Here is a 24,577-nt window from a genome sequence, read left to right as displayed (position 1 = left end):
AACATTCCCTAGAGATGGACATGACAGTTTAGGAAGATTATTGGGATGCCCAGTCATGCCTGTTAGGTGGGCAGGATGGAAGGTGGGTAGCATAGGAGCTGATAGGATGGATGTACACCACCCGAAACTCCCACTATATTGGGATGATTCTACCATGACTGGCTATTCTGGTTTTGTCCTGGCACTGAAATATCAAGCGGCCACATTGCAGTTCAGGATTTCGGCCTACATTTCATCTGTAACAATTTCCAATGCTCTGTAATTGTAATCCTATAATCCAGTGGTGTGATATATCATTTCTTTCTAGCCTGATTTCCAATTTTAATGCTAGTCAGTCACTTTCATCATCCTATCACTAGAATATATAATGCACAAATTTATAAAGGAAATTTGACGGTTCAGAACTCAGATAGATGGGAACCTAACACATGACATTTTAAAAAACATGTAGTACTTGAACAATCAAGGGACTTTTAACTTCATCATCAGTTAGACTGGACAGCTGCTAATGGAAAAATGAAACAGATCAGTCTTTTTTTTTTTTTAAAGTGCATCACCAACAGAAACCAACCTCTTGAAAAAAAATACAATTAGATAGCCCATAGCTATTACAACAAAATAAGCAGTGTCAAGAAGTGGTAAACATTGCTATCTTTGGGGAAATTCATGCCTGTAGGAGATTATTTTTGTTATAATTTTTTCCAACCATCTGATTTTACAGGTAAAAATCACCTTTAAATTACTGACACCTTTCTTCTTCCCACAATTATATTTTCAAAGACTGCAGAAGCTCTAATATTAAATGTTTTGTTATTATAATAGTAGAAAAGCTGTGATGTGACTGAGGGTGTAAAATTGGGGCTTCTTGAGGTAAACCAGATCTTTTTGAGGAAAGATATTCAATGTATTTATATATCACTTACTGTAGAAAATATAAAATGTACTGGAAGTTGACTCCCAGCCATTTGCAAGGCTTATGCCTTCATTTTAAGGTTCATATGTAATTTTCCTATAACTCACATTCTTCACTTCTGAATGCAGATGTGAAACACTTATATTGCCCACAGCAGTGGAGTACTGGACATGGTCTGGATTAAGGACATTTGAATATTTTCAGAGTACACATTTAGTGCTAATGGCTCCTCATTAGCTGACTAGAGAAGGGTGTTTTCAATAAGTTTCTGCCTCTAGGAAAACCATCATTGTGATCATTTAGTTCTAAATTTGAGTATGTTTGTTTAGAAAACAGCAGAGACATTTCTTCATCCTCTCACCAAAATCACAGAAAAAAAAATCTCTATTTGCATTAGGCCAAATCCTGAAGTCAGTGGGAGATTTGATTTTACCCTGAAAGCTCATAAGTCTCACAGCAATCAATAGGAGGTTGAGAGCACTCAGAAGATTACAGAAAGTACTCAGAATCACAAAAGATCAAGCCCATCCAGTGTTAGATACATGTGATCTTTTAATCTGTGTAGTTTGATAAACCATTTTCACAAATCCCAACTGAACATTTTGATTTGGGGCTTGATCTTCATAACAGATTATCTACAATACTCTGACTAATAAACAGCAGAGATTATGGAAATGATTACCAATACATGTTGGTTGAATTCCACTCCAAACACTATCTGCTTGACAGACTCTTCTTGAAGATCCTATCAGTATAAAAGGGGGTCGGCACTGAAAGGAGACTTCAGATCTGTAAGTGAAACTTTTCCCATTAAGACGCCCTTCAGCTGGAGTACCAGGATCTCCACAAAATGCAGCTATTGAAGAAAAAGAAAGCAAAAAGGGTATTTGAAGAACTGAACATACTGGCCTAATGTTTAAAAGTGGCATTCATTTCTGAAGGCACAAGCTAGCAGACACTAGTAATTGCTAAATTTGAGTGCAAGCGTTCTACCATTGATTATGCTCACAGATCAGGTACACAGATGTACAAATGGTAACATTTGTGCTCACAACTATTTTCCCCCATTGCTAGTAACTACAGGCACAAGACTGCACTCACAAAATAGGCCCCTTTATTTAGGTGCCTGAATATGGATGTAGATGACTAGCTTTAGATACCAAGTCTGAAAATACCGCCATCATCTTATTCTCAAAGTAGCCCAATTTTAGCATTTAATGGTGATCAGATACTAGACAAGAGTTCAGGTTGTGGGAATGTAGAAAAATGGACAGCATCTGGAGAAGAAAAATGAGCAGGATTTAAAGATGGTTTCTCAGTTGGGGGAGTGGGAAAAAAGAAAGAGAGAGACAGAAAGGGACAGAGAAGAATAAAAAAATATACCTAAGACTATGAGCTTAAGGATTGGGGAGCTTAATGATGAACCTGGCATTGGTAACAGAAAAGGAATAAAAAAAGAAGATTTAGGATTAGATGGCTAAGGAGTTCATTTTAGCTATGTCGGTCTTCAGTTGGTGGCAGGACATTGAGTAAGGTTGACAGAAAGAGAGCTAGAGATATGAAACCGAGCAGAGGGTGAGAGATCATGGTGGAATTGTGAATCTCTGTGTAGCAAGCAGAGAGTTGGTAAAGAGGTTGTTCAGGGATGAAGGTCTTGAATAGCCACAGTGGTCAGGGACTTCTATTTTACATTTTATCTGAAAAAAAAGTGCACACACAGCAGTATACTGCTCCAGTGCTTCCATCCTCTGGCACTGACTCAGTACTGAGTCAGGGAAGAACTTCATTTGACAAATAAATAGCACCACCTAATTTCAGTTCCCAGGGTTGGTTGGTTGGTTTGTGTTTAGGAAGTTCATGTCTCATTCTGAATGAGTCTGACCCTATATAGCTTGTGAGAAATGAGGCGATCGGAGCTTGAGGTGGTTCAGCCACACACCATTATCTTCATACTTACGCAGACATTGTGGGATATCTCCCCTCCATACACCACGTCCTTCACATGAAAGAATAGCTGCATTTGATAACTGATAGCCCTCTGCACAATTGTAACTTATACTGGACCCCCAACGATAATCTGATCCTTCCACTTTTCCATGGAGCACTTGAGGAGGTGGGCCACATGTGATAGCTATTAAAACAAAGAGAGAATTTACAAATTTTATAGAATTTATACTAAATGTAATATTGTAGCTAGTCATGCTTCTGTAATCAAAACTTATTGGGAACAGTTTTGCCCCAAGAGAGAATGCACATTTTGACTTTTCCATAGTACACACACATTAAATAAACACACGTGCATGTTAAATTTTATCAACATTGAGAGTTACATAGTAGGGAGATTAACAGCAAAACAAACAACATACATGATCAATCAATAAAAAGTTGAAATACTATTACTATTACAATTTAAGACCATTTTTCACCATTACTCTGTTTTGGGACAATAACTAAGGGAAAAATCTTAAGGACCTTTCTCTGATTTTACTCATACAAGATCCCTTTTTCTAAGTCATTTAAGGCTTTAGTCACTCAACCGATATTGACTTTACTGGTAATTATGTCGCTAAATCGGTATTCAACTTTTAAAATATACGGGCTATGTGAGACTTCCAATGTTTTCCAGAGGATGCTAAAACTGATGGAAACAAAAACAAATAAACAAAAAAAACCCTCTATATTTTAAAGTTTCTTTAAAAATATTGCTTCCTTCCACACATTATGCAAATATAAAGTGATTCAGCTAGTGCCTTCAACACCATTATAAATAAAAATGTGGTCAGCCAATCACATAAGCTAACATTTTATTAGGGCAACACCCATTTTTTCATGTTCTCTGATAGTTGGTATGGCAATACTCATTTTTTCATGTTCTCTGTGTGTGTGTATATATATATATATATATATATATATATCTTCCAACTGTATTTTCCACTGCATGCATCCTATGAAGTGGGTTTTAGACCATGAAAGCTTATGCCCAAAATACATTTGTTAGTCTTTAAGGTGCCACAAGTACCCCTTGTTCTTTTTGCTGATACAGACTAACACAGCTACCACTCTGAAACCCATTTTATTATTAATGAGATCTTGTGCTGTACTTCTAAGAGGTGCAGGACAGAATTTGGAACCCACATCCTGCCACCCGATTCTGAGCTACTTCAGGGCTGGAGATGTTCCTGACATAACTTAAACAGGCCTGGGAGCCTAAGTTATGGCAGCCTCCCCAGGCTGTCCTATGGGCTGCAGTGGTGACCCAGAATCTGCACAGTACTGCATGCTATGACCCCAACACACCTGTCCCACCTCCAGCCATGTCCTTGTCATGCCCCTTACACCAGTGTTTGCAATAAGGTCCTCAGAAGGCAGCCTTTCGGCTGTCTTCCACAGTACCTGTTCTGGGAGAATCCTTTTCCTGTCACAAACTTGGCTTTGGGGGCAGGGTTAGGATGTCACTGTTAGTATTTTCAACCTTCTGCTCTAATATTTAACACATATTGTTGTGGCTCTAATGAATTCCAAGTTAGTACTCTGACAGCCTCCTCACTACATCTTATATAGGGCACAAGTAACTATGTTATTAAAATCTCTTATCTGACTGTCTCAGCAGTATATTAATAGTTTGCATCTTATCTATCTTAAAAGTAGTTGTGCAAATTGTTCCCCTTTATAATTAATAATAAAAATATTAATATTCTATACAGTATCAGAACAGTCGTAAACTACTAAAGTTAAAAAACAAACCTTTGCAGACTGGTTTACTCTGGTTCCAAGTGCTGTCTTTCATACAACGTATAGTGGATGAACTGACAGGCTCCATCAAATAACCTGGGTTGCACTGATAGCTGACTGTCTTATTAAAGATAAAATCAGTTCCAAACTGAATACCATTTGCTATTCCACCTGGATCTCCACAGCTGATTACTAGTGAAGAAAGAGAATCTTTACTTCAACAACTATATAAATAAAACTTAAAAAAAAAACCCACTAAGTACACATGGACATATTTACTCATACACACAATGTCCCTTTACTAGCATACACAAGCATCAAAGTGACTTCGATCCAGTTATTTTATCTGAAAACATTAAAAGGTAAACATTTTTTTTAAAGTACTAAATATCCTGGACCAAATTCTTCACTCAGTAACACTTATTTAAATGTAATGTAATGCAACTGAATTTGAGTCAATAGAGTTGCTCTGCATTTACACCAGTATAACTGAGGTGAGAATCTGGACCTTGTTTCTATTATTTAGTGGGAAAAAAATCACATATGACTATGAGCAAGTAGGCCTGGAAGGAAGTTTTCATGGGGTTCTGTAAAAGTTTTTATTAATTAGTTAGGGCCTGGCCCTTCTCCCATTTATATCAATGGGAATTTTGAATGTCTTCAACAGGAATTGAATGGGGGCCTTAAAGTTGTTGCTGTTTTATGCCACACATTATATTCTCCTCTTTGAACTTCACAGAACTCCTGTCTCCTTATCAGCCTGACCATCAAAAAGGGATCAGATTTTCAAAAGAGCTTAAGTGACTTAGGAACACAAGTCCCATTTAGGCTGTTTTGGAAACTCCTGCAGTGCTGAAATTCTGCCTGGACTTTCACATGAAATCAGTGGAGCTGCATAGGATGGAGGTGAAGGCAGAATTTAGCTCTACTTTCCGTCCCTAGGTGTTTCTGTGAATCTTGGTTCTCCATAGTATGCTGCAGAACACTATTAAAGGCCCCAAACACTATGGAACAAATCCAGAAAAGTTCTGGACACCTAATCAGCCCCTGCAGTTCCCACTGACGGGTCAGAATACACAAGACGTTGAATGCTTTTCAGTGTAATTGACTTCATTGGGTGTGAAAGGAACTCAACACCTCACAGAGTATACTCAGCACCTTGCAAAATTGACCTCAAAGACAGTGGGAGTTACAAGAGTTCACCACACGTCAGAATTTGTACCTATCAATTTAATATTTAGTATATATTTCTATGTATTGTATATTTCTATTAACAGTATGCAACATTTATGTTAATGTGTACAATATATACAAACATAATTGGTTTTAATTGTTTTCACTCTACTGTTCACTCCATCCTGACTATTTTGAAAGCTCTCTCTCGAAGAAAAATGTCCATAAATCTGCTTTTTCAGTTTACTTCACAATAGTTCTCTAGAAGTAATTTTCCAGCATGTCTTTATAAATGATAGGAAAAAATATATGTTTCTTTAGATACAAACCCTGTGAAATAAAGATCTGGGCCAGTATTCATTTGAGAGTTGTTCTTAAAAATTATTTCACTAGTGTTGCTTTAAGATCTATAATAAATACAGTACTTGTGGTTTAAAGTTCCTTTAGGGTTTAATCAAATATAATCTGTTTCGGATAGTCAAATAACTTCATTCTGAAATTTTCCTGTGACTTGACTAATAGATAAAAATGTTAACCCAAAGCAATTTTCACTAGTGTCATATGAGATATTTCACTGCCTCTATCTGTTACTTTCTTCAAAATAATTCTGTAGCTAACTCTTACCTCTTGTGATTCCCCACAAACACTGTAAATCTCAAATCTGAACTATGTCCAGCACAAGTTGTAGAAATAAAACTAGAATATAAAGGCTAATTTTTCAGTGCAATTTTTGCTCCAATTACATGTTTCCAAGTTCATAGGAAATCTTGAATAAGCAATATATGGAGATAATAAAAACAATGTTTCACAATATAATACTGAAATAATCAAACATGAAATAAGCCAAGCTATTTAAACAATATGCAATTTTGCTATTGTGAGGAGTAATATTTAATTTAGCAGGTACTGGAATGAAAGCAGTTTTCTGTATTTAAACTACATGGAACATTTTCTAACTTCTATAACATAATGGACAGAGCTATAGAAAGGTTCATAGATTCATAGAGTTTAAGTCCAGAAGGGACCTTCTGTATATCACAAGCAATTAAATTTTACCTACGTACCCTACATTGAGACGAATACTGTGTTTGACTAAAGTGTATCTTAGATACTAAGAGTTTTCTACTGTTCTACCTTGTAGAGCTACTTTTTGGAAGCAATCTTAACAAAAAATGAAAAAAAGTCCAACATTTATTAATGAATGTGCATGCATGTTACCCTCTGAGAAGTGTGCTTATTCCAAAGAAAGAGATAATGGTTTACCAAGTTAATAACATCCTACTGTTTTTTAATCCTATTGTGACAAAAAGTCAGTTATTGACCTGTGCAGTCTGGAGCAGTGCCAGTCCATGTCCCATTGGCTGTACAATGTCGAGTAGTTAGTCCTGAAGTCTTGTAACCTTCCCAGCAAGCATAGATGACTGAGCTCGAGAACATTATCCCATCACTGTATATTACCATGCCATTGGCTGGGGTGCCAGGATTTCCACAAGATACAGCTATCAAGAAAAAAAAAAAGTCAATGTACCCATTATAAATGACTTGTATGAAAAGTGTAAGGCAATGCATTTTAATAGCTTATAATTATATTCTAAAAGCTGAACATTTAATACATAAGTGGATTTTTTTTCCTTTCAGGCTTACACCATCATTTTATTTGATTAGCTACGGATGGTAAATGTAAGTGAACAGATTCATCTCTCTTACAGCACATGTTCAAAAAGTTATTGTACAAGAAATGAAAATAAAATGAAAGAGAATCCAAATTACTTGAACTCTTGCCTACTGTATGTCTATCAGTATATGTTTGTGTTTGATGGCAGTTTGGTAGAAGGAGAAGGAAACATTTCTGTGGCAGGGGAGATGTATCTGGAGATATGGATTAGTGGACAGAAAACAGGTGAAGTGGTCAAAGGTATATGATACATTCATTACATTTCTGAAATTTAGCATATATGGTGTTCATAAAATTGTTTTTGGCTGGGGAAAGAAATGATGAAAAGGGACAGCTCAAGACTGGCCTATGATCCAGCCTTTTGATGTACAAGATACCTGCATCAAAGACAAAACATTTCCCTGAGCAGAGGAAGCAAATTCCTCAGGATTCCTTCACAGAACCACAATTTTAAAGAACTAAGGTCAGAAAAAAACATTTCTACTAGACTAACTGCTAGTCAGGGAAGAGCCTGCAGAGTAGCTCACTTCTCCTGCATCCATACTGTCCTCAAGCTCCTCCTGGAAGCTCCATCTATTATATCAGCCTCTATAATAGGTGTGGCAGTTTCTCAGACCATATATAAAAATGCAGCCCCTTTGTCCTGAATTGTTTAGGCTAAAAAATCCTATATTAAGATTCAGTATAATGACTGCTCATTCATGCTGGCAAGTGGGTCCAATTAACTCCAACCATATATAAAAAGGATGGAAATGTCTGAAGGAAAAAGCAAAGCAAAACAAACAAAAAACACAACCAACCAACAACTAATGACAGCTAAGGTCAGGGAGGAAGTTTAGGGAGGTGAGATTCCCAAGTTTAATGTTCATTTTCTTTATCAGAAATTACATTGCTTTACAACTCTGTGAGCAGAACTCCACAGACAGGGACGAGTCACGGTCAACCTGGGTTGAGCTAGTCTTAGGCAACCCACAACCAGCTAAAATGATGTCGAACATGATTTTTTGCTGTGTACAGTGACTACAATGTTCTGGTCAGCATCATGTTAGTTAATATGACTCTTCAATATCGTGTTGTAATTTGATATAATTTTCTAATTAAGATAAGCTCTCAAAGTTGCTGTGATCTCTTGATAACAGGGTAGAGACTCTGCCTGTTCACAGTGCCTTAAACCTTTAAAGCTCCACCACCCTGTGGCTACTGGTCAGAAGAAGGAACTTTCTGTTCCTTCTTTTTTTTCTAGAGTTTCCTGATTGTTGTTCTATGGCACAGGGTCTTCACTATTCAATCCCAAAGTAATGCTGAACTTAAATTTTAGTTTGAAGAAGCCAATCCTTGTAAAGCTTTCTTACATTCTTCTGGTATCTTAGCTCCTTCACTTCCAAATATACAAAGACAGAATGTATTACAATGGGAATTCTGGATCTTTTGTCATGAATATCCATAAATGTGTGCAAATACACTGGTTCACAGAGTTACCCATATTTATATAAATAAAAGTCCTCCTCCAAACATTACTGTTGACTGACTGAATGCTTGTCAAAACCTGAGCCAAAGGGGGCATTTACATGGTTGTACTGTATTTTGTAAATATGTTTTAAACCATGTTTTCCCTAGTTGTTTCACAACTCTGGTCAACTAAATTCTACCTTAAGGAATAAAGATGCCACACCTAATGAAGTTGTAGCTGGTGACAGATCTTGATCCAACATTGCTATATCATTCAACAAGTGTTCAATAAATATTTCTGTTATGTATTGGGGGGGGAGGGGAGGAATGACACATATATAATCTCATCGTATTATGAGGATAACACTCTTTCCATTCCACTAATATCTCTGGAAGCTATTAGTTAGACACTTTTAAAATCAACAATTCCATACAACTTGCATCCAAGACTTTTAAAAGAGCTGTCTCAGTGCTCACTGGACCATTAATATGGATTTTCAATAAGTCTTGGAGCACTAGGGAAGCTCATGCTGTGCCAATTTTTAAAAAGGGTAAATGACCCGGGTAATTATAGACTTGTCAGCCTGACATTAATCTATGGGAAAATAATGGAGCAAGTGATACAGGACTCAATTAATAAAGAATTAAAAGAAGCTAATATAATTAATGCAAATCAACATGGGTTTATGGAAAATAGATCGTGTCAAACTAATTTGATATCTTTTTTATCTGAGACTACAAGTTTGGTTCATAATGGTAATACTGTTGACATAATTGGATTTGGTACCGTCTGACATTTTTTATTTAAAAAAAAAACTAGAATAAAGTAAAATTAACATGGTGCACATTAAATGGATTTAAATTGGTTAACTGAGAGATCTCAAGATGTAACTGTAAATGGGGAATCTTCATTGTGCAGGTCTGTTTCCAGTGGGGTCCCACAGGGATTGGTTCTTGGCCCTATGCTATTTAATATTTTTATCAATGACCTGAAAGAAAACATAAAATTTTCACTAATAAAGTCTGTAGATGGCACAAAAATCGGGAGAGTGGTAAATAAAAACTAAGATTGGTCTCTCATACAAAGCAAGCTGGATTACTTGGTATGATAGACACAAACAAATAATATGTTTTTTAATATTACTAAATCTAAGTGTATACCTCTAGGAACAAAGAACGCAGGCCATACTTATAGGAGGGAGACTCTATTCTGGGAAGCAGTGACTCTGAAAAAGATTTGGATTTGTGGTGGATAATCAGCCAAACATGAGCTCTCAGTGTGATGCTGGGACCAAAAGAGCTAATGAAATCTTGGATGCATAAACAGGAGTAATTTGAGTAGGAGTAGAGAGGTTAATTTTATTTCTGTATTAGGCATCGACACAACCACTGCTGGAATACTGTGCGCAGTTCTGGTGCCCACAATTGAAGAAAGATGCTGATAAATTGGGGAAGGTTCAGAGAAGAGTCTTGAGAATGATTAAAGGACTAGAAAACATGACTTAGCGTAAGAGTCTAAAGGATCTCAATCTACTGTATTTAGCTTAATAAAGAAAAGATTAATGGGTGACTTGGTTACAATATATAAGCACCAACGTGGAGAAAAATATTTAATAATGGGCTTTTCTATCTAGGAATTTCAGACTGGAAATAAGGTGTAAATTTGTAATGATGAGAATAATTAACCACTGGAATAATTTACCAAGGGTCATGGTGGATGTACTGAAAATTTTTAAATCAAGATAAGATTTTTTTTTTAAAAGTTGTGCACTAGGAATTATTTTGGGGAAAGTCTATGAATTGTAGTATTCAGAATATCAAACTAGATGATGACAATGGTCCCTTCTGGCCTTGAAATCTATGAGAATCTGTAGTTGAGAAGGCACTGTGTGAATAACTTTTATTTTAGTACGTATTAGAACAAAGAAACAGATAATCCGAAAAGTTACTCTAATGCTTCCATACATCCAGAGTCACTGAAGCTGATCAAGGAGAGGTAACTTACAGCTTCCTGCACCACCCTGGCAACTGTTCCCGAGGTGATGGTACTGCCATCTGTCCTCTTCTAGGGCTTCTTTACCAGGGAAAAAAATCTTTGATTCCCATGGGTGGCTCTAAAAGAGATTTGCTAATGGAGGCTCTAGACGGGCTAAGATGATGGCTACACCTTTCCATAACCAGGTCTGCAAACTAATCTTTTGTTGTGTATAATGCAAAATGGAAATCAATATCACCGGCTTGATTCAGGTGTGATAATGCCTGGCTTTAAATTAAAGTTCTATGCCATTGATTTCAATAAAGAGCTAAGTTTGTTGGGTTTTTTTGTTTGTTTATTCCCCCTCCCCTAACCATACTATACATTAACCAATGGAAGAAAGATCTTTTATTAAACTATCCTGACAATAAGAAATTATCTCTAAAATGGAGTTTTGACTGCAAACTGCAGATGTATTGCTAAGATTTAGTGCATGGGCAGGAACTATATATTCTAGTTCTCAATCAACATTCTCAGTCTTTTATTATAAATAGCCAATTTTTGCCTGTGTTAAAAATACATAGAGGCCTCAGGCTGTGGCATTTTATTTGTAATCTTTTGATACTGATGAGAATTTTTTTATTTAATATATAATATTAAAAAGGGGGGAATGGAAAATAGAGGGGAAAAGGAGGGAATTACATTTCAGATGGAATTAGAGAAAGAAAAGATAATACTTTTTAGAAAGATATTTTATCCTTCCAAAAGCAGTTCAAGCTCCCTACCCACCACCCATAAGGCCATATCCAAACAGTCTCCATGTTGTTTCTTACCATCATGTGTCTTACCTCATAACCAAATGGGTTAAGTTATCAATAGCATGGTGTTCTTTGATAGTCTATTTTAAGAAGATTTTATTTTGCGTATTCAGTATAAGTGTTACACATTTTATAATTCAAAATGTCCATCTTACAAACTGACTATCCAACAGCTTTTTGATATTTCAGTCTGTATACACATACAGATGAAAGAAGCTGCCTTCAATTTAGCAAACACTGTCTGGGGAGATTTTTGCCATTAGAATTAGAATAATTCTATAGCCAGCCAAATTAATTCAGGCAGTGAATACAATACAGAGGAAGAATTCCAAAGAGTATTCAACACTTCTTAAATTTGAGATTAGTCAGTCCTTTACAAAACTGGAGGAATTCCAGTCTAACCGCTAAAAAAACCCTAACAAATTATAGATAATGTTCAGGCACTGGCCAAAGTCCAAGACAGAGCTCCATTAAGAAAGCTTACACTTACCAACTAAAAGACTAAATGTTTTAATACAATTTATACAAGCATGGCAAAACAATAATTTGAGATTAATTAATTGATTGTAGAATAATCTTAACATTATACATGCGACACTCATTTTACTTTCTACTTTTCCTCATATTAAGTTCACTTCAGATAGATCTTTTCTGAAAATAATGATCAGGTCTGTCCTATAATTACAGATTATAGGATTTTGTTAAACTAGAACATAATTGGATAATTAGAATAACTCAGTGTATTATCAATGTTTAGGATAATTTATAAATGTCTCTTCTTGAATGAAGTCTTTTTATTCAATTTTCATGTATAAAATAGCTATAATTTTTGAAGCATAGAAAACAATTAAAACTGGAGATTTCCCAAATGGGTAGGGTTAACAGTAGAGGACATTAGGTAATCTACAATAGTGATAATGTGCAGTTTTGTTAATTTTGGCAATTACACTAGCAAGATCAAATTTTAGAGGTGCATTATCATTTTCAAGTCAGACAAATCTTCATACAGAAAATACCTTTAAACACCAAAATATTAGTCACATTTTCTTTTTACTAGCACTGTGCTTGCACATTGAAAATAGCCTTTGATTGGTTTAACTTTGGTAGTAAGGGAAGGGCCTGTACTATTGATGTAAAGAGATCACCAACCTGTGTTAGCTAAGCATAACAAAGTTCTAGTCAAATCCTTCAGCAGGAGCACTGAAGGTGCTGCGGAAAAAGAGAAGACTATAGGCTAATTAGCATAACGTCTACCCTGGGCAAAATTAAGGAATGGTTGCGTAAGAAATTAAATGATAGTAGCATAACTAATGCTAATCAGTATGGTTTTATGGTAAATAGATCTTGTCAGATGAACTTGATATCATTTTTATAAGATCACAAGTTTGGTAGATATGCTAGATTTTTACAAGGCACTTGACTAGCCCCATTTTAAAAACAAAAACGGGTTCTTTCTGAGAGGTAGTGTGGCAACTTTGATGAGATTTAGATGTGCCACATTAGAGAACTAGATTCTAGTCCCAATTTGTGTAATCCTACAATGAAATATGAGACCTTGCTTAATAACAGGGGCTGTGAAGGTTCAGAATTATTAACAGTCATTAGAAGTGAATCTAAAACAAATGGTCTCCTGGTTGCTAGCACAGTTCACATTCTCATGTCTAAAGAATGTTTTGATGAGGAGGAAATGGTAGGATGATGATCGTTTTTTTTTTTTTTTGGTCATTTGGGAAGTTGTAGCCCTCTGAGAAATGATGCGCACGACACAAGGGTAGTGCATATCAGAGAATCAGAGAATATTAGGGTTGGAAGAGACCTCAGGAGGTCATCTAGTCCAACCCCCTGCTCAAAGCAGGACCAACACCAAGTAAATCATCCCATTACTGCAACAGCTTCTAAACTAAGTGCACCATAACTAATGAACAGCATTTCTCCAAGATTTGTCTATAGATTTAGTTAAAACAGAAATGGTAAGACTACTTGTAATAATCTGCTGCATTATTGTAGTCTTGTTGGTCCCAGGATATTAGAGACCTTACCCACTTTGTCTCTCAAGTACTGGTAATAATGCCATCTAGTGAATTTCCAATAAGAAGTACGTCGGTGGGTGAAAGCACTATTCCACAGCTGGATGGGTACCACTGGATGAAAGGTATATAAGAACTGTTAAATGTGGCACATAACAGATGATTTTATACACATTCTAAGGCAGCTATCATTTTATCTTGTGCTTTTCTGATAACCATCAACTGTCATGGGTTATCTTTTGTGAGAGTCTAGTCTACATTCCCATTATCCACTCATCTTCCACATTCTTACTGCCTACTGCCTTCTGGTGATATCACTACCTCCGTCCTATGCACAATATATATCTTTCACATATGAGCTGGTTGCTATGGTTCCAGGAAATCTGCTGTGTTTGGGTCTGTAGGAGATATATATGAAAATAATTTTGCAGCATAAAAGTAAATATTGCCTCTTCAAACAGAGGACCAACATTTACTGCAGTCACACCAGCTAGCTGATGATCCGTTGTAAATTGTGTATGGATTGAAGAATTTTAATATGCATTTTTTACTTTTCTGTCAAAGTAATTTTGAACCTTTGTTCTCCTTAAACATTTGTGTGATGTCAGAGATGGCATCTAAGTCACACACTTAATCAAGGGAGTTCCCAGAAGAATGGAGCTTGATGGTGGAGCTGCCGTCTCACTGATTTCTGCATCTGCCTCTCACCAGACTTATCACAAGTTTCTGTAGAAGAAACAGCCATAATTTTGAAGACTTATACCAGAGAAAAATTAGTTCCAAAATGAATAATCCAGGTGAAATATCAACTCAATTGTCAAACAATTATTTTAACCTTATATGTAATTAAGGGAAAGTATCCACTCATATTTGTAAAATTTTGTATTGAGAAGCTCAAGGTGAATTGGAGAGAGATCAAGGTGCTTAGTTTTTTCAAGGAATACTAGAAATACACTCCATAGTTTTTGAAACTATGTGCAACATGTGCAGCTCGCTTTTAAGTTGGACAGCCAGCCAAACTATTGCAATCCCAGTGTTGTGCTTTACGCTCTGAAACCTCTTGTAGAAGCTGATTTTGACCGTTTCATGAACATTGGACTATTGTCACCAGTTTCAATTCCTCATCATAATGGTGATCAAGAAGGATGGCTGTGTTTGAATTTTTGGTGATTTCAAAGTGACATTGAATCCAGCTTTATGTGCAGACAAGTATACACTACCTTGCATTGAAAATTTGTTTTCAATTCTTAGTGCAGAACAGTCTTTCAGTAAATTGGACTTGTTTAATGCATACCTTTAAATGGAGATTGAGCCAGCATCTTACAAATATCTCACAAGCAACACAAAAAAAAGGCTTCTTTTGTTACAACAGTTTGCCTTTTGGTATTACCTCAGCACCTGCCCTGTTCCAGAAAACCATGGACAATATTCTGATGGGACCATAAACTGAGAGTATTTTGAGAGAAATTTCATTTTATTCAAATCTTCAGTTGAATACCTTGGACATGTAATTGGAGCCCTGGACTTAATTAAGTAAATGGCTCCACCAGAGAATGTCACAGTTACAGTCATCATTTTCAGAATTCAAAAATTTCATACCTATCTGTATGGCAGACATTTTTCCTTGCTGACAGATAATCACTCATAAATTTCACGTGTTTGTACCAAAACATGGAATACCATCATTTGCAGGCATTGCTACTTTCAGCTCCCTCCTATGCCATTCTATTCCATAGAGAGACTTGGCACAGCAATGCTCATATGCTGTCACACCTTCCATGTCCAAGCTCCCCTCAACCCAAAGAAATTTTGGATGAAGTGTTCTATCTCAATTTGAATGATAGAATACTGATAACTAGCACAAACATCAAAAAAGGATGATGTGCTAATGATTGTGGGCTTTCTCTCATGAAGGAAATGGTACTACGAGGTACAGTGCTGATCGTAAGAATCCCCAGTTTACACAGTTTGTCTCATGTCAACATGTATTATCTGTGAATCACAGTTGGATCTTATGGGGAACGAGAGTAATCATTCCAAAATCACTACAATCTCAGGTTTTGGAAGCTCTTCATAAAAGTCATTTTGGCACTGTACAGATGAAGACCATAGCCCTGCATCATGTCTGGTGGCTGGGGAGCAACAGAGATATTGAGAGGAAGGTGAAGTACTGTACTACATGTCGTTTAATTTAGCACAATCCTGGCCCAGCTCATCTACATCCTTGGTCATGGCCTCAGAGTCCTTTAAAATGTATTCACATGGACTTTGATGGACCAGTAGAAAGTTATATGTTTTTTTTTTCACAGTCAACACCCATTTGAAATGGCCAGAAGTTTTCATAATGACTTCTACGACAGCTACCAAGACCACTGGACATCTTCAGACCTCATTTAGCTAGTTTGGCTTACTACAGTTGATGAATGGCAATTGACCTCAATTTTGTTCTGAAGAATTTTAGAGGTTCCTGGCTTCAAATGGGATTCAGAATATAGATTCTGCTCCTTACCATCCTGCTACAAAAGGATTAGCTGAACAGTTTGTACAGACACTTAAACATGTCTTAAGAGATAAGTCTATTTTGAATCATAAAAAGAAATTAGACATTTTTTTCCTCTTTGTGCTACAGGAACACACCAGATGTTACCATCCAGAAGCCACCTGCAACTGTTCTCTTCAACCAATCTTTGCATATCTGCTGGGATCTGCTACGTCCTGATGCTGCTGCACATGTAGCCAATTCTGAAGCTATGCAAATTGATCGACATCAGATTCATCATTTTTTTTTTCAAGTAGGAGACTTAGTGTGGACTTGCAGCTATGGTTGTGGAATGAAACGGGACATGGAGAACTTGTAAAATGCATGGGAGCTTTTTTGTGCAGGGTACAACTATCCAATAGTATTTTATAGAAATGGCATTTAGATCAGTTGCAGTCTCAACAAGTCCTGGATATTGGAGATGTTCCAATAAAATATTCTATTCCTCCCATCTAGCCTCCTTCCATTACCACTCCTAATTTTGATTACTCTGTAGAAGAAACTTTGGCACCAGATCCAGTTTATTCGATATCATATCCAGTTGATTCCGCTCCACTGACTGTTGCTGTTTTTCAGGACACCGTCACACCATCATCACCACGTTATCCCAAGAGAGTGTGAAAACCAATTGTGTGCCTGAACTTATAAATTGTTCAGTTAGCTAGTTGCTAGGACAGGGCAGAATAATCCCTTGCAATTTAAGTCGGTGGAAGTCCACCTGTAACTTTTAGTTAAGTAATATAGTGCTTTGTATTAGCCATATAAATGATAATTTATATATGTTTGGAAAGATTTTTTTAAGGAGGGTGGAAGAATGGGATGTCCTGTCCCTTTAAATATTTGAGCACTCCCTCCTCCCCAGTGCAAAGCCTCATTTTCATGTTAGTCTGTTGCTAGAACAATAAAGTCTCCACGGCAGACAGCTGTGTTTCTATTAGCTCCCTCTATGTCTGTGTATCTCCTTCTCTGCTGGGTCCAAATAAAACAATTTTCATTATAAAGATGAGAAATGGTTATTTAAAACATTGTTTTCCATGAGAATGTATAATTCATGAATACTGTAAATACTTAGGTTGTGATTCTCCAAACACATAGCCTCTATTCTTAGTGATTCATTTAGTAGTCATTGAATTATTTTCTTTTTCTTCCACTGTTTTCTATATACCAATCCTTAAGAAAGTGAATGTTATATTCTTCACGGCTTTACAGAAATAGCATTTTCCAACTTCTTAGGAAAACTACTAGCTATTGATAAAAACAGCTAGCTTGATCAAATTAGACTACAGAGAGACATTTAATTAGAAATATGCATCTTCATATTAATAGAATGCATTTATACTTTTAAGAACAACATTCACACCATTTCATCACTTGTAAGAAGTGACATGTGAAAAGATGCTTGCTTGTCTGGCAAGGAAACAGAGCAGCCAGGTAAAAAGCTGAGCCAGCAATCCAATCAGGTAAACAACTGGGTCAGCAAATCCAGTCATCTAAACAACTGAGTTAGCAAACTAATTTTAGTGCTAGGCAGAAAAAGTGTTTATGCAATATATAATGAATAACTTTGTAACAGTGTACTTACGATGAGCACTTTAAGATGAGCACACATGAGGGGATGAGGTAGATTAGGCTTTCTTCAGGGAACTAACAGAAGTTACTAGATCACAGGCCCTGGTTCTCATGGGGGATTTCAATCATCCGATATCTGCTGGGAGAGCAATACAGCAGTGCACAGACAATCCAGGAAGTTTTTGGAAAGTGTAGGGGACAATTTCCTGGTGCAAGTGCTGGAGGAACCAACTACGGGCAGAGCTCTTCTTGACCTGCTGCTCACATACAGGAAAGAATTAGTAGGAGAAGCAAAAGTGGCTCTCCCGGACTCCTTTCTCCCTCATGTTATTCTCCCAGGGGATCCTGCCCATCAGTTCCCTGAAAGAGTCAAAGTCTGCTTTTCTGAAGTCCAGGATCTGCATTCTGCTGCTCTCCTTTCTTCCTTGTGTCAGGATCCTGATCTTGACCATCTCATGGTCACTGCCTCCCAGGTTCTCATCCACTTTTGCTTCTCCTACTAATTATTTCCTGTTTGTGAGCAGCAGGTCAAGAAGAGCTCTGCCCCTAATTGATTCCTCCAGCACTTGCACCAGGAAATTGTTCCCTACACTTTCCAAAATCTTCCTGGATTGTCTGTGCACTTTGTCAAGGCCCGGCTTGACAAAGCCCTGGCTGGGATGATTTAGTTGGGAATTGGTCCTGCTTTGAGCAGGGGTTGGGCTGGATGACCTCCTGAGGTCCCTTCCAATCCTGATATTCTATGATTCTATGACCTGAATGTGGTGTTGCATTGCATTTAACCCTATACTGTGCCCTGTTTCAGTGGACTGATCACTCACTGAAGCAGCAAATATACAACATACTACTTCATCTCAAGAGTATATCTATGAACCTGTGGCATTTTGGGTGGTAGGAAAGAATCAGTCAACAAATACCATTCATATCAGCTACTTTTAAATATGCAGAGCAAAACTATTTGGGGTTTTCCTAAAATATAAAGTCTCTGAACTAACCTATTGAAGGCTTTACTAATACAAAATTCTCAATGACTTCGGTGAGAGATTTACATTACTGTAATCTGCAGGATACCCTACAATGTTAACTTTTTGTAGTTATGCAGAGTACATTTCAATAACACACCATCCAAATCTGCCTCATTATGATATGGTCACATAATCCTTTGACTTGCATTAATGCAACTCTCTTGAAGTCTAAGGCGTTACACAAGCATAAAACTATTTTAAGTTTAAGGAGACTTAGGCCAATAAACCCTTACTAACTTTCCTCTCCACTTATATAATCTTGAAGCTGTACATAAGCATTTTTCAGCTACTGGAACGTATAAATATCAAGCAGTCCACAAATGAATTTTAGGATGACTGTATTATTATGAAAAATCACATCTTTGAAACTCACATTTTCACAAGATTGTGTTGATTAAATCTGTGTCTTTTTGGTACCTAACTGTTGTGTTATTGGAGTCTACTAGATTTTAGAACTCCCTATGAACCTTTATTTCGCATACAAGATTTTTGAGTTTTTCTCCTATTTTTTATTTGTCTTTCTTGTGTTCTTACAGATCTTAGTAATGTATTTAATACACATTGTCCTCCATCTATGTGTGTGTAGGTTGAAACTTATCACCATTGCATCCGAACATCTCCCAGGAGATAAAATCCAAAATTACAAGAGAGTTCAGTGATGTGATTTTCCACTCTACTTCCGTGAGGCAGCGAGCTTCATGTTTTTGTTTGTTTGTGTGTTTTAATTTTCCTCATGTCTTCTTTCTTTCCTACTTCCTTCTCTTATAGGAAGGAAGGTCTCTCTTCATTCTCTTGTTAAATGTACTGAGTTGTACACCGATATGTAAAGAAAATCAAGTGGCATCATGTACCCAGAAGCATATCCTGTTCTGTGCTCCTCAAACAAGTAGGACCCTAACAGCCGCAGAACTAGTGCAATTCTATTGCACAGAGGAGATGAGAGAGGTCTTAGGGAACCCACACAGGTGCTCCTCCTCCTCTATGCACCCAGTTCCACAGGGTTTTACTAGGCTCTTCCAGAAGGGAATTTGGGGTTGCATTGTTGGTGGATCTGTGACTTGTACATGCGCTAGACATTAACCTGATGGAATAGGGAGGTAAAATCAGCACAGGGGTTAATGCATCTCTGAACCTGCAGTTGCTCCATTTCAGCTCCATGGCCTGGGGAAGGATTACTTTGGCTGTGTGCTGTGATATGGCATGTGGCCGACAACATATACACACATAGTTTACAAAATCTGGAACAAGGCACGCATTCTAGCACAATATGCCACTTGATCTGCTCTTTGCTCTCTGCAGCTGTTCCTTAGTTATTGCATCTGTTTAGGCTATTTCCAAGGCAGACAATGTTCCTGGATTTCAGTAATTTTTACTAGTTCTCCCATCATAGTTTTCAGCTTCTGTGTTTGGCTCCTAGTCTGGTATTTGTCAGCTGCCACAAGCACCATGTGGAAAGCTGCTTCGTCCTGTGATTTTTATATGGTGTTTTTGACATTAATTAAAAAAAACAAACATTTTGTATTCACTGTATCACAGGATGAACTTTTCAAGTAGCAATTTGTATACTTTTTAATTACTTTTGATTCTGAATAGAACTTGTAAATCTAATCAACTAATCTAAATTAAAATGGTTATGTTACAAAACATGATTAGTATGGAGCTCACGGGGCATTCACGCTAGAAATATTGGATCAGATTCTGTGTTAAAAAGTAGCCTTTTTACACCTCTCTGATGGCAGCTTAAACTGATTGCATAGGACACCTCTTTTGCAGAGGTTTCTTGACCAGCATAAAGCAGGTGCAATAGCTCTATGTAGCCTCTCTGCAGGCTTCACTATTGTCACTCCCTCTCCTTTCCCATACCTATTGTAGGAAAGGAAAAAAAATGCAGAATCTGGCTCATTGTATCTTCATCAAACTTTCCAACAAGCCTTACAGCTGGCACTTACATTCAGTTGTATTAATTCATTAACTGACATTAGCAACTGGATGCCTCAAAACTGCACACCCTTACATAAATAAAAATGTGGTTCTTCTTGGTCATGAAACAATTTATTAAATTGTTTTAAAATTTTCATGACCAGTCATTTACTCTAGTTGTTAACCTGAAGGCATCAATGAACCACCTATCTTTCCAGCCTCACTTGAATCATATGGAGAAAGATCATTTGTACTAGAGAAACATTTCCAAGTTAGCGATATATTATCCCTATTTTGTATTGCTGTTTCTCTGTTTTCATTAATGTTGATAAAACTATATTTTTGTATTTTCTTTGAAAATCTGCTGGAGAAATATCTTCACATGAAAATTTATAATGATGCCTACTGAAACCACTATTTGGTATCAGTCTTTATTCTCCATCCGATAAAAGGGTTACTGACCTACAGTAATTGTGGTTCTTCAAGATGTTGTAGTCAGTGTGGTAGGTTCACATGTGCCTCTTGCATACAAGATGAGAGTCTTTTGAGCTGCAGTCCATGCATATGCCCTGTGCCTTGTTGTGATCCTATACAAGGGCATAAAGGGCAGAGCAGCCACAACTGTTTCAGTTCAATTGCAATTCAAAGCCTGTGTCAGCCAAGGACTCCAAAAGAAGGGCTGGAGGGCATGTCATGGGGTCCAAACTAACAACATCTCAAAGAACCAGTTACTATACGATGTGTAACAATTGCATTAGTTAAGAAGAAAACAGGCAGGTTGACTGACTGGTTTAGATGAAATTCTGAGACTACCTTAGAAATGAACTTTGGGTGAGGTTACAGCACCACCTTGTCCCTATGGGAAGTTGTATAGGAGAGTTTGGCAATAACAGTTTGGAAGCCTACTCATTCTCATGGCTGAATTGATAGCCGCTAGGAAGAGTGCCCATAATGAGGTGGTGTAAAGACCATTCCGGAGAGGCTTAAATTAAGGTTCCATGATCTTCAGAAGGACTATATTGAGGTCCTTGACCATATTGGGATCTCTGACCAGTGCGTGTATATACAGCCTCTTGAGAAGCTTTGATACCATGGGATGAGAAAACACTGAGCCCAACTATTCGGGCAGTTTGCAAGGTGAAATTGCTGTGAAGTGGACCTTAATAGAGCTGAATGAAAGGTTAGCCTGTTTTAACTGCAATCTTTGGTATTGAGGCCTGGACCAAGTTATCTAGGCCCAAACTCAAATCTGACCCTTGTTTCCTACAGCGGGTAGGAATACCACATATAACAGTCTGATGGCTGCAAGCTCCATGATACTCATATGTAATTTCATGTAATCTAGTGATCAAGTTCCTTTAATTTTTAGGTTCTTGCAAATGAGCTCCTCAACCTGTCTGTGATTAGTGTGTATGTCAGGGAGGGAATTGAAAAGTGTACCCTTTTTCATGGGCCCCAAGACCCGTTCAAGACCCCAAGCCAGTTCTGTATACCTTCCACTCTATTAAATGTCTTATTGAATAATATACTGATTAGAGCAGACTTGAAGGAGCCGCAGGTGAAGTCTGGCAAGCAGCTTGCGTGTCATGCTTGCAAACTGACCTCTTACATAACAGTACAAGACACATCTGGAGAAGGAGTGCATGTAGCAACTGGAACCTGTCCTCAGGCAGGCATGCTTTTTTCTGTTATGGAGCTGATCAAGGCATCCAGGAACTCTTTGTCTTCTATAGGGGAGTGATGATTTTTCATAGTTCATTACAAAGTGACTAGAGAGAGAGTACATTCCAGGCTTGCTGTTTTCTCACTCTATATTTTGCCTGTGATCAGCCAGACATCCAAGCAGGGATACAGTGAGTGCCCGGTCTTCTCAGGAGGGATACTAACACCACTAGGCATTTTGTGAAGACTCTTGGTGGACAGTCTAAATGGAAATACCTTGTACTAGTAATGATTTGGTTTTACCATGAATCTCAAATATTTCCTGTGGGCTGGGTAGATGGCTATATGAAAGCATGAATCTTGCAAGTAGAGAGTTATGAACACGAAGAGCTGGAATGATGGAGAAAAGCATTACCATCCTGAATCTGAGGTTGGCATAGGTGTTTGTTCAGTCTCTTCAGTCTAGAATAGCACAAATAACTCCTTTTTAATTCAGGTTAAGGAAATATCATGAGTAGAAGCCTCTTCTGTTGCTTCTAGATGGAGAAATGAGCCCACTTTTTTGTAATAGGCTCTCATGAAATGACCCCTGAAGAGGAATGGGATGGGAAGGGTGTGGAAATGAAGGGGATAGCTGTGTTCTACATCCATTTGTCCAAGGTGATATCAAACTAAACCTGATGGAATGGGGCAAAGTGGCTCCCAAAGATAGTTATTGGCTCCTGATGAATTCTGATGTGTCTCTTGACATTCCTGTCAAATCTACTACCTGGTAGATGGGGTGGTATGGGCAATGGAGGAGGTGGATGATGGGTTCCTTTGAGTATTGCCATCATTTTTAGGGAGATACTCTACAGCTGTCTACCCTGAGAACAAAAAAGACCTTGCTGCCTCTGTTTGGGCTGATATTTGTAAGGCAGCTTTCAGTAGAGAGTTGGTGTATAAATCCCTAGTGAATTAAGCTCTCCGCAGGCTTGGCAGTTTGGTAGGATTTTGGTGTTTAAACAAAAGTGTAATGGCATGCCAGCTGATTTTTATCAAATTTCTCCAGAGTAATTTAAAGGTACATTATTGGTGTAAGATTTTTTTTTAAAGGAAAAATCATCGTTTAGCAATAAGGCATTCAATGTTGTGATAAATTTTGGCAACTGCCACTACTTACCATCACAAACAGGCTGTAAACCAGACCAAGAACCATTAAGCAAGCATGTGCGTTCTGCAGATCCTCTCAGCTGATAACCCATTTCACAAGAGAAACGTAGTAGACTTTTTATTTTGAATTCATCCCCGAGTCTCGACCCATGAGGTGGTACACCTGGATCATCACAATATCCAGGACTATTTCCTGTAAAACATAATGCAGTAGAATTACTGGCAGACAAGTTATATTTAACTATATGTATAGTAAAAGTTACACTACTAGCTGAATTGTTTCTGTTTTAATTAATCAGTTTGCTTCCGGGAGATTGAAAGTAAAAAAGTAACTTCTATGTCTATATCTGAATCTGATAAGACTTAATTCAAGCTCACAAAGTGATAAAAAATGAGTGATACAAGACAAATATTGCTATTGAAAACATTCTATCTTGTGTGATCAATTATTTCTTTAGCATGTATAACTTTTTATATTTGCTCAGTTTTATTGTTCTACATGTCTGCTGTTATTAATTATAACAATCCTGCTTTAATTAAAATGATGAGTGTAAATCCCATATACTGCTTATTAATGCAGAGGGCTTCTGGTACAACTCAGAATATATAGACAGTGTATGTATTTTTTATTTTGTTTTTAAATCAAGCAACTATAGATACATATTCTCCTTCTTCTCCAAATATGGAATTCTCCCATCAAAAACTTCACCTGACTCAAGTATTAAGATAGAAAACACAATTCAACCTCAGTAACAATTTTTTAATTAGACTAGTTTTTTTTTTAAATCAGACGATGATTATAATGGTCCCTTCTGACCTTAGAATCTATGAATCCATAAAAATGTTATGATTTTGAGGTCCAGTATTGCAAGGCCCTGAAGGTATAGAAACTGAAACTTCCTACCAATGTAATCAGAATGTCATCTTTTCACCACAGGTCTGGCCTTT

The 24,577-nt window shown here is 37.2% G+C and overlaps 1 protein-coding gene across 16 annotated transcripts in view; it reads right to left on the bottom strand.

The window, feature by feature from the left end:
* The window catches only part of CSMD1 (CUB and Sushi multiple domains 1), a 1,616,238-nt gene that overhangs the window by 34,170 nt on the left and 1,557,491 nt on the right, over nucleotides 1–24,577 (bottom strand). For 15 of the 16 annotated variants that reach the window (XR_005595828.1, XM_039529053.1, XM_039529047.1 and 12 more), the window contains 5 exons: nucleotides 23,640–23,822; nucleotides 7,141–7,317; nucleotides 4,658–4,837; nucleotides 2,871–3,044; nucleotides 1,596–1,769 (listed from right to left, as the gene is read on the bottom strand). Coding sequence is in view for 15 of the 16 variants with exons in the window: in XM_039529053.1 (XP_039384987.1) it covers nucleotides 1,596–1,769; nucleotides 2,871–3,044; nucleotides 4,658–4,837; nucleotides 7,141–7,317; nucleotides 23,640–23,822 (888 nt within the window). In the remaining variant the exon portion in view is untranslated. Of the gene's footprint in view, nucleotides 1–1,595; nucleotides 1,770–2,870; nucleotides 3,045–4,657; nucleotides 4,838–7,140; nucleotides 7,318–22,919; nucleotides 22,940–23,639; nucleotides 23,823–24,577 lie in introns of those variants that run through there. The other variant, XM_039529062.1, reaches the window with a different exon arrangement.

This window comes from Mauremys reevesii, linkage group 3, assembly GCF_016161935.1.
Source record: "Mauremys reevesii isolate NIE-2019 linkage group 3, ASM1616193v1, whole genome shotgun sequence".
Classification (NCBI taxonomy): domain Eukaryota; kingdom Metazoa; phylum Chordata; order Testudines; family Geoemydidae; genus Mauremys; species Mauremys reevesii.
The sequence above is the reverse complement of the archived record's forward strand: the minus strand, read 5'-3'. Positions and strand labels throughout refer to the sequence as shown.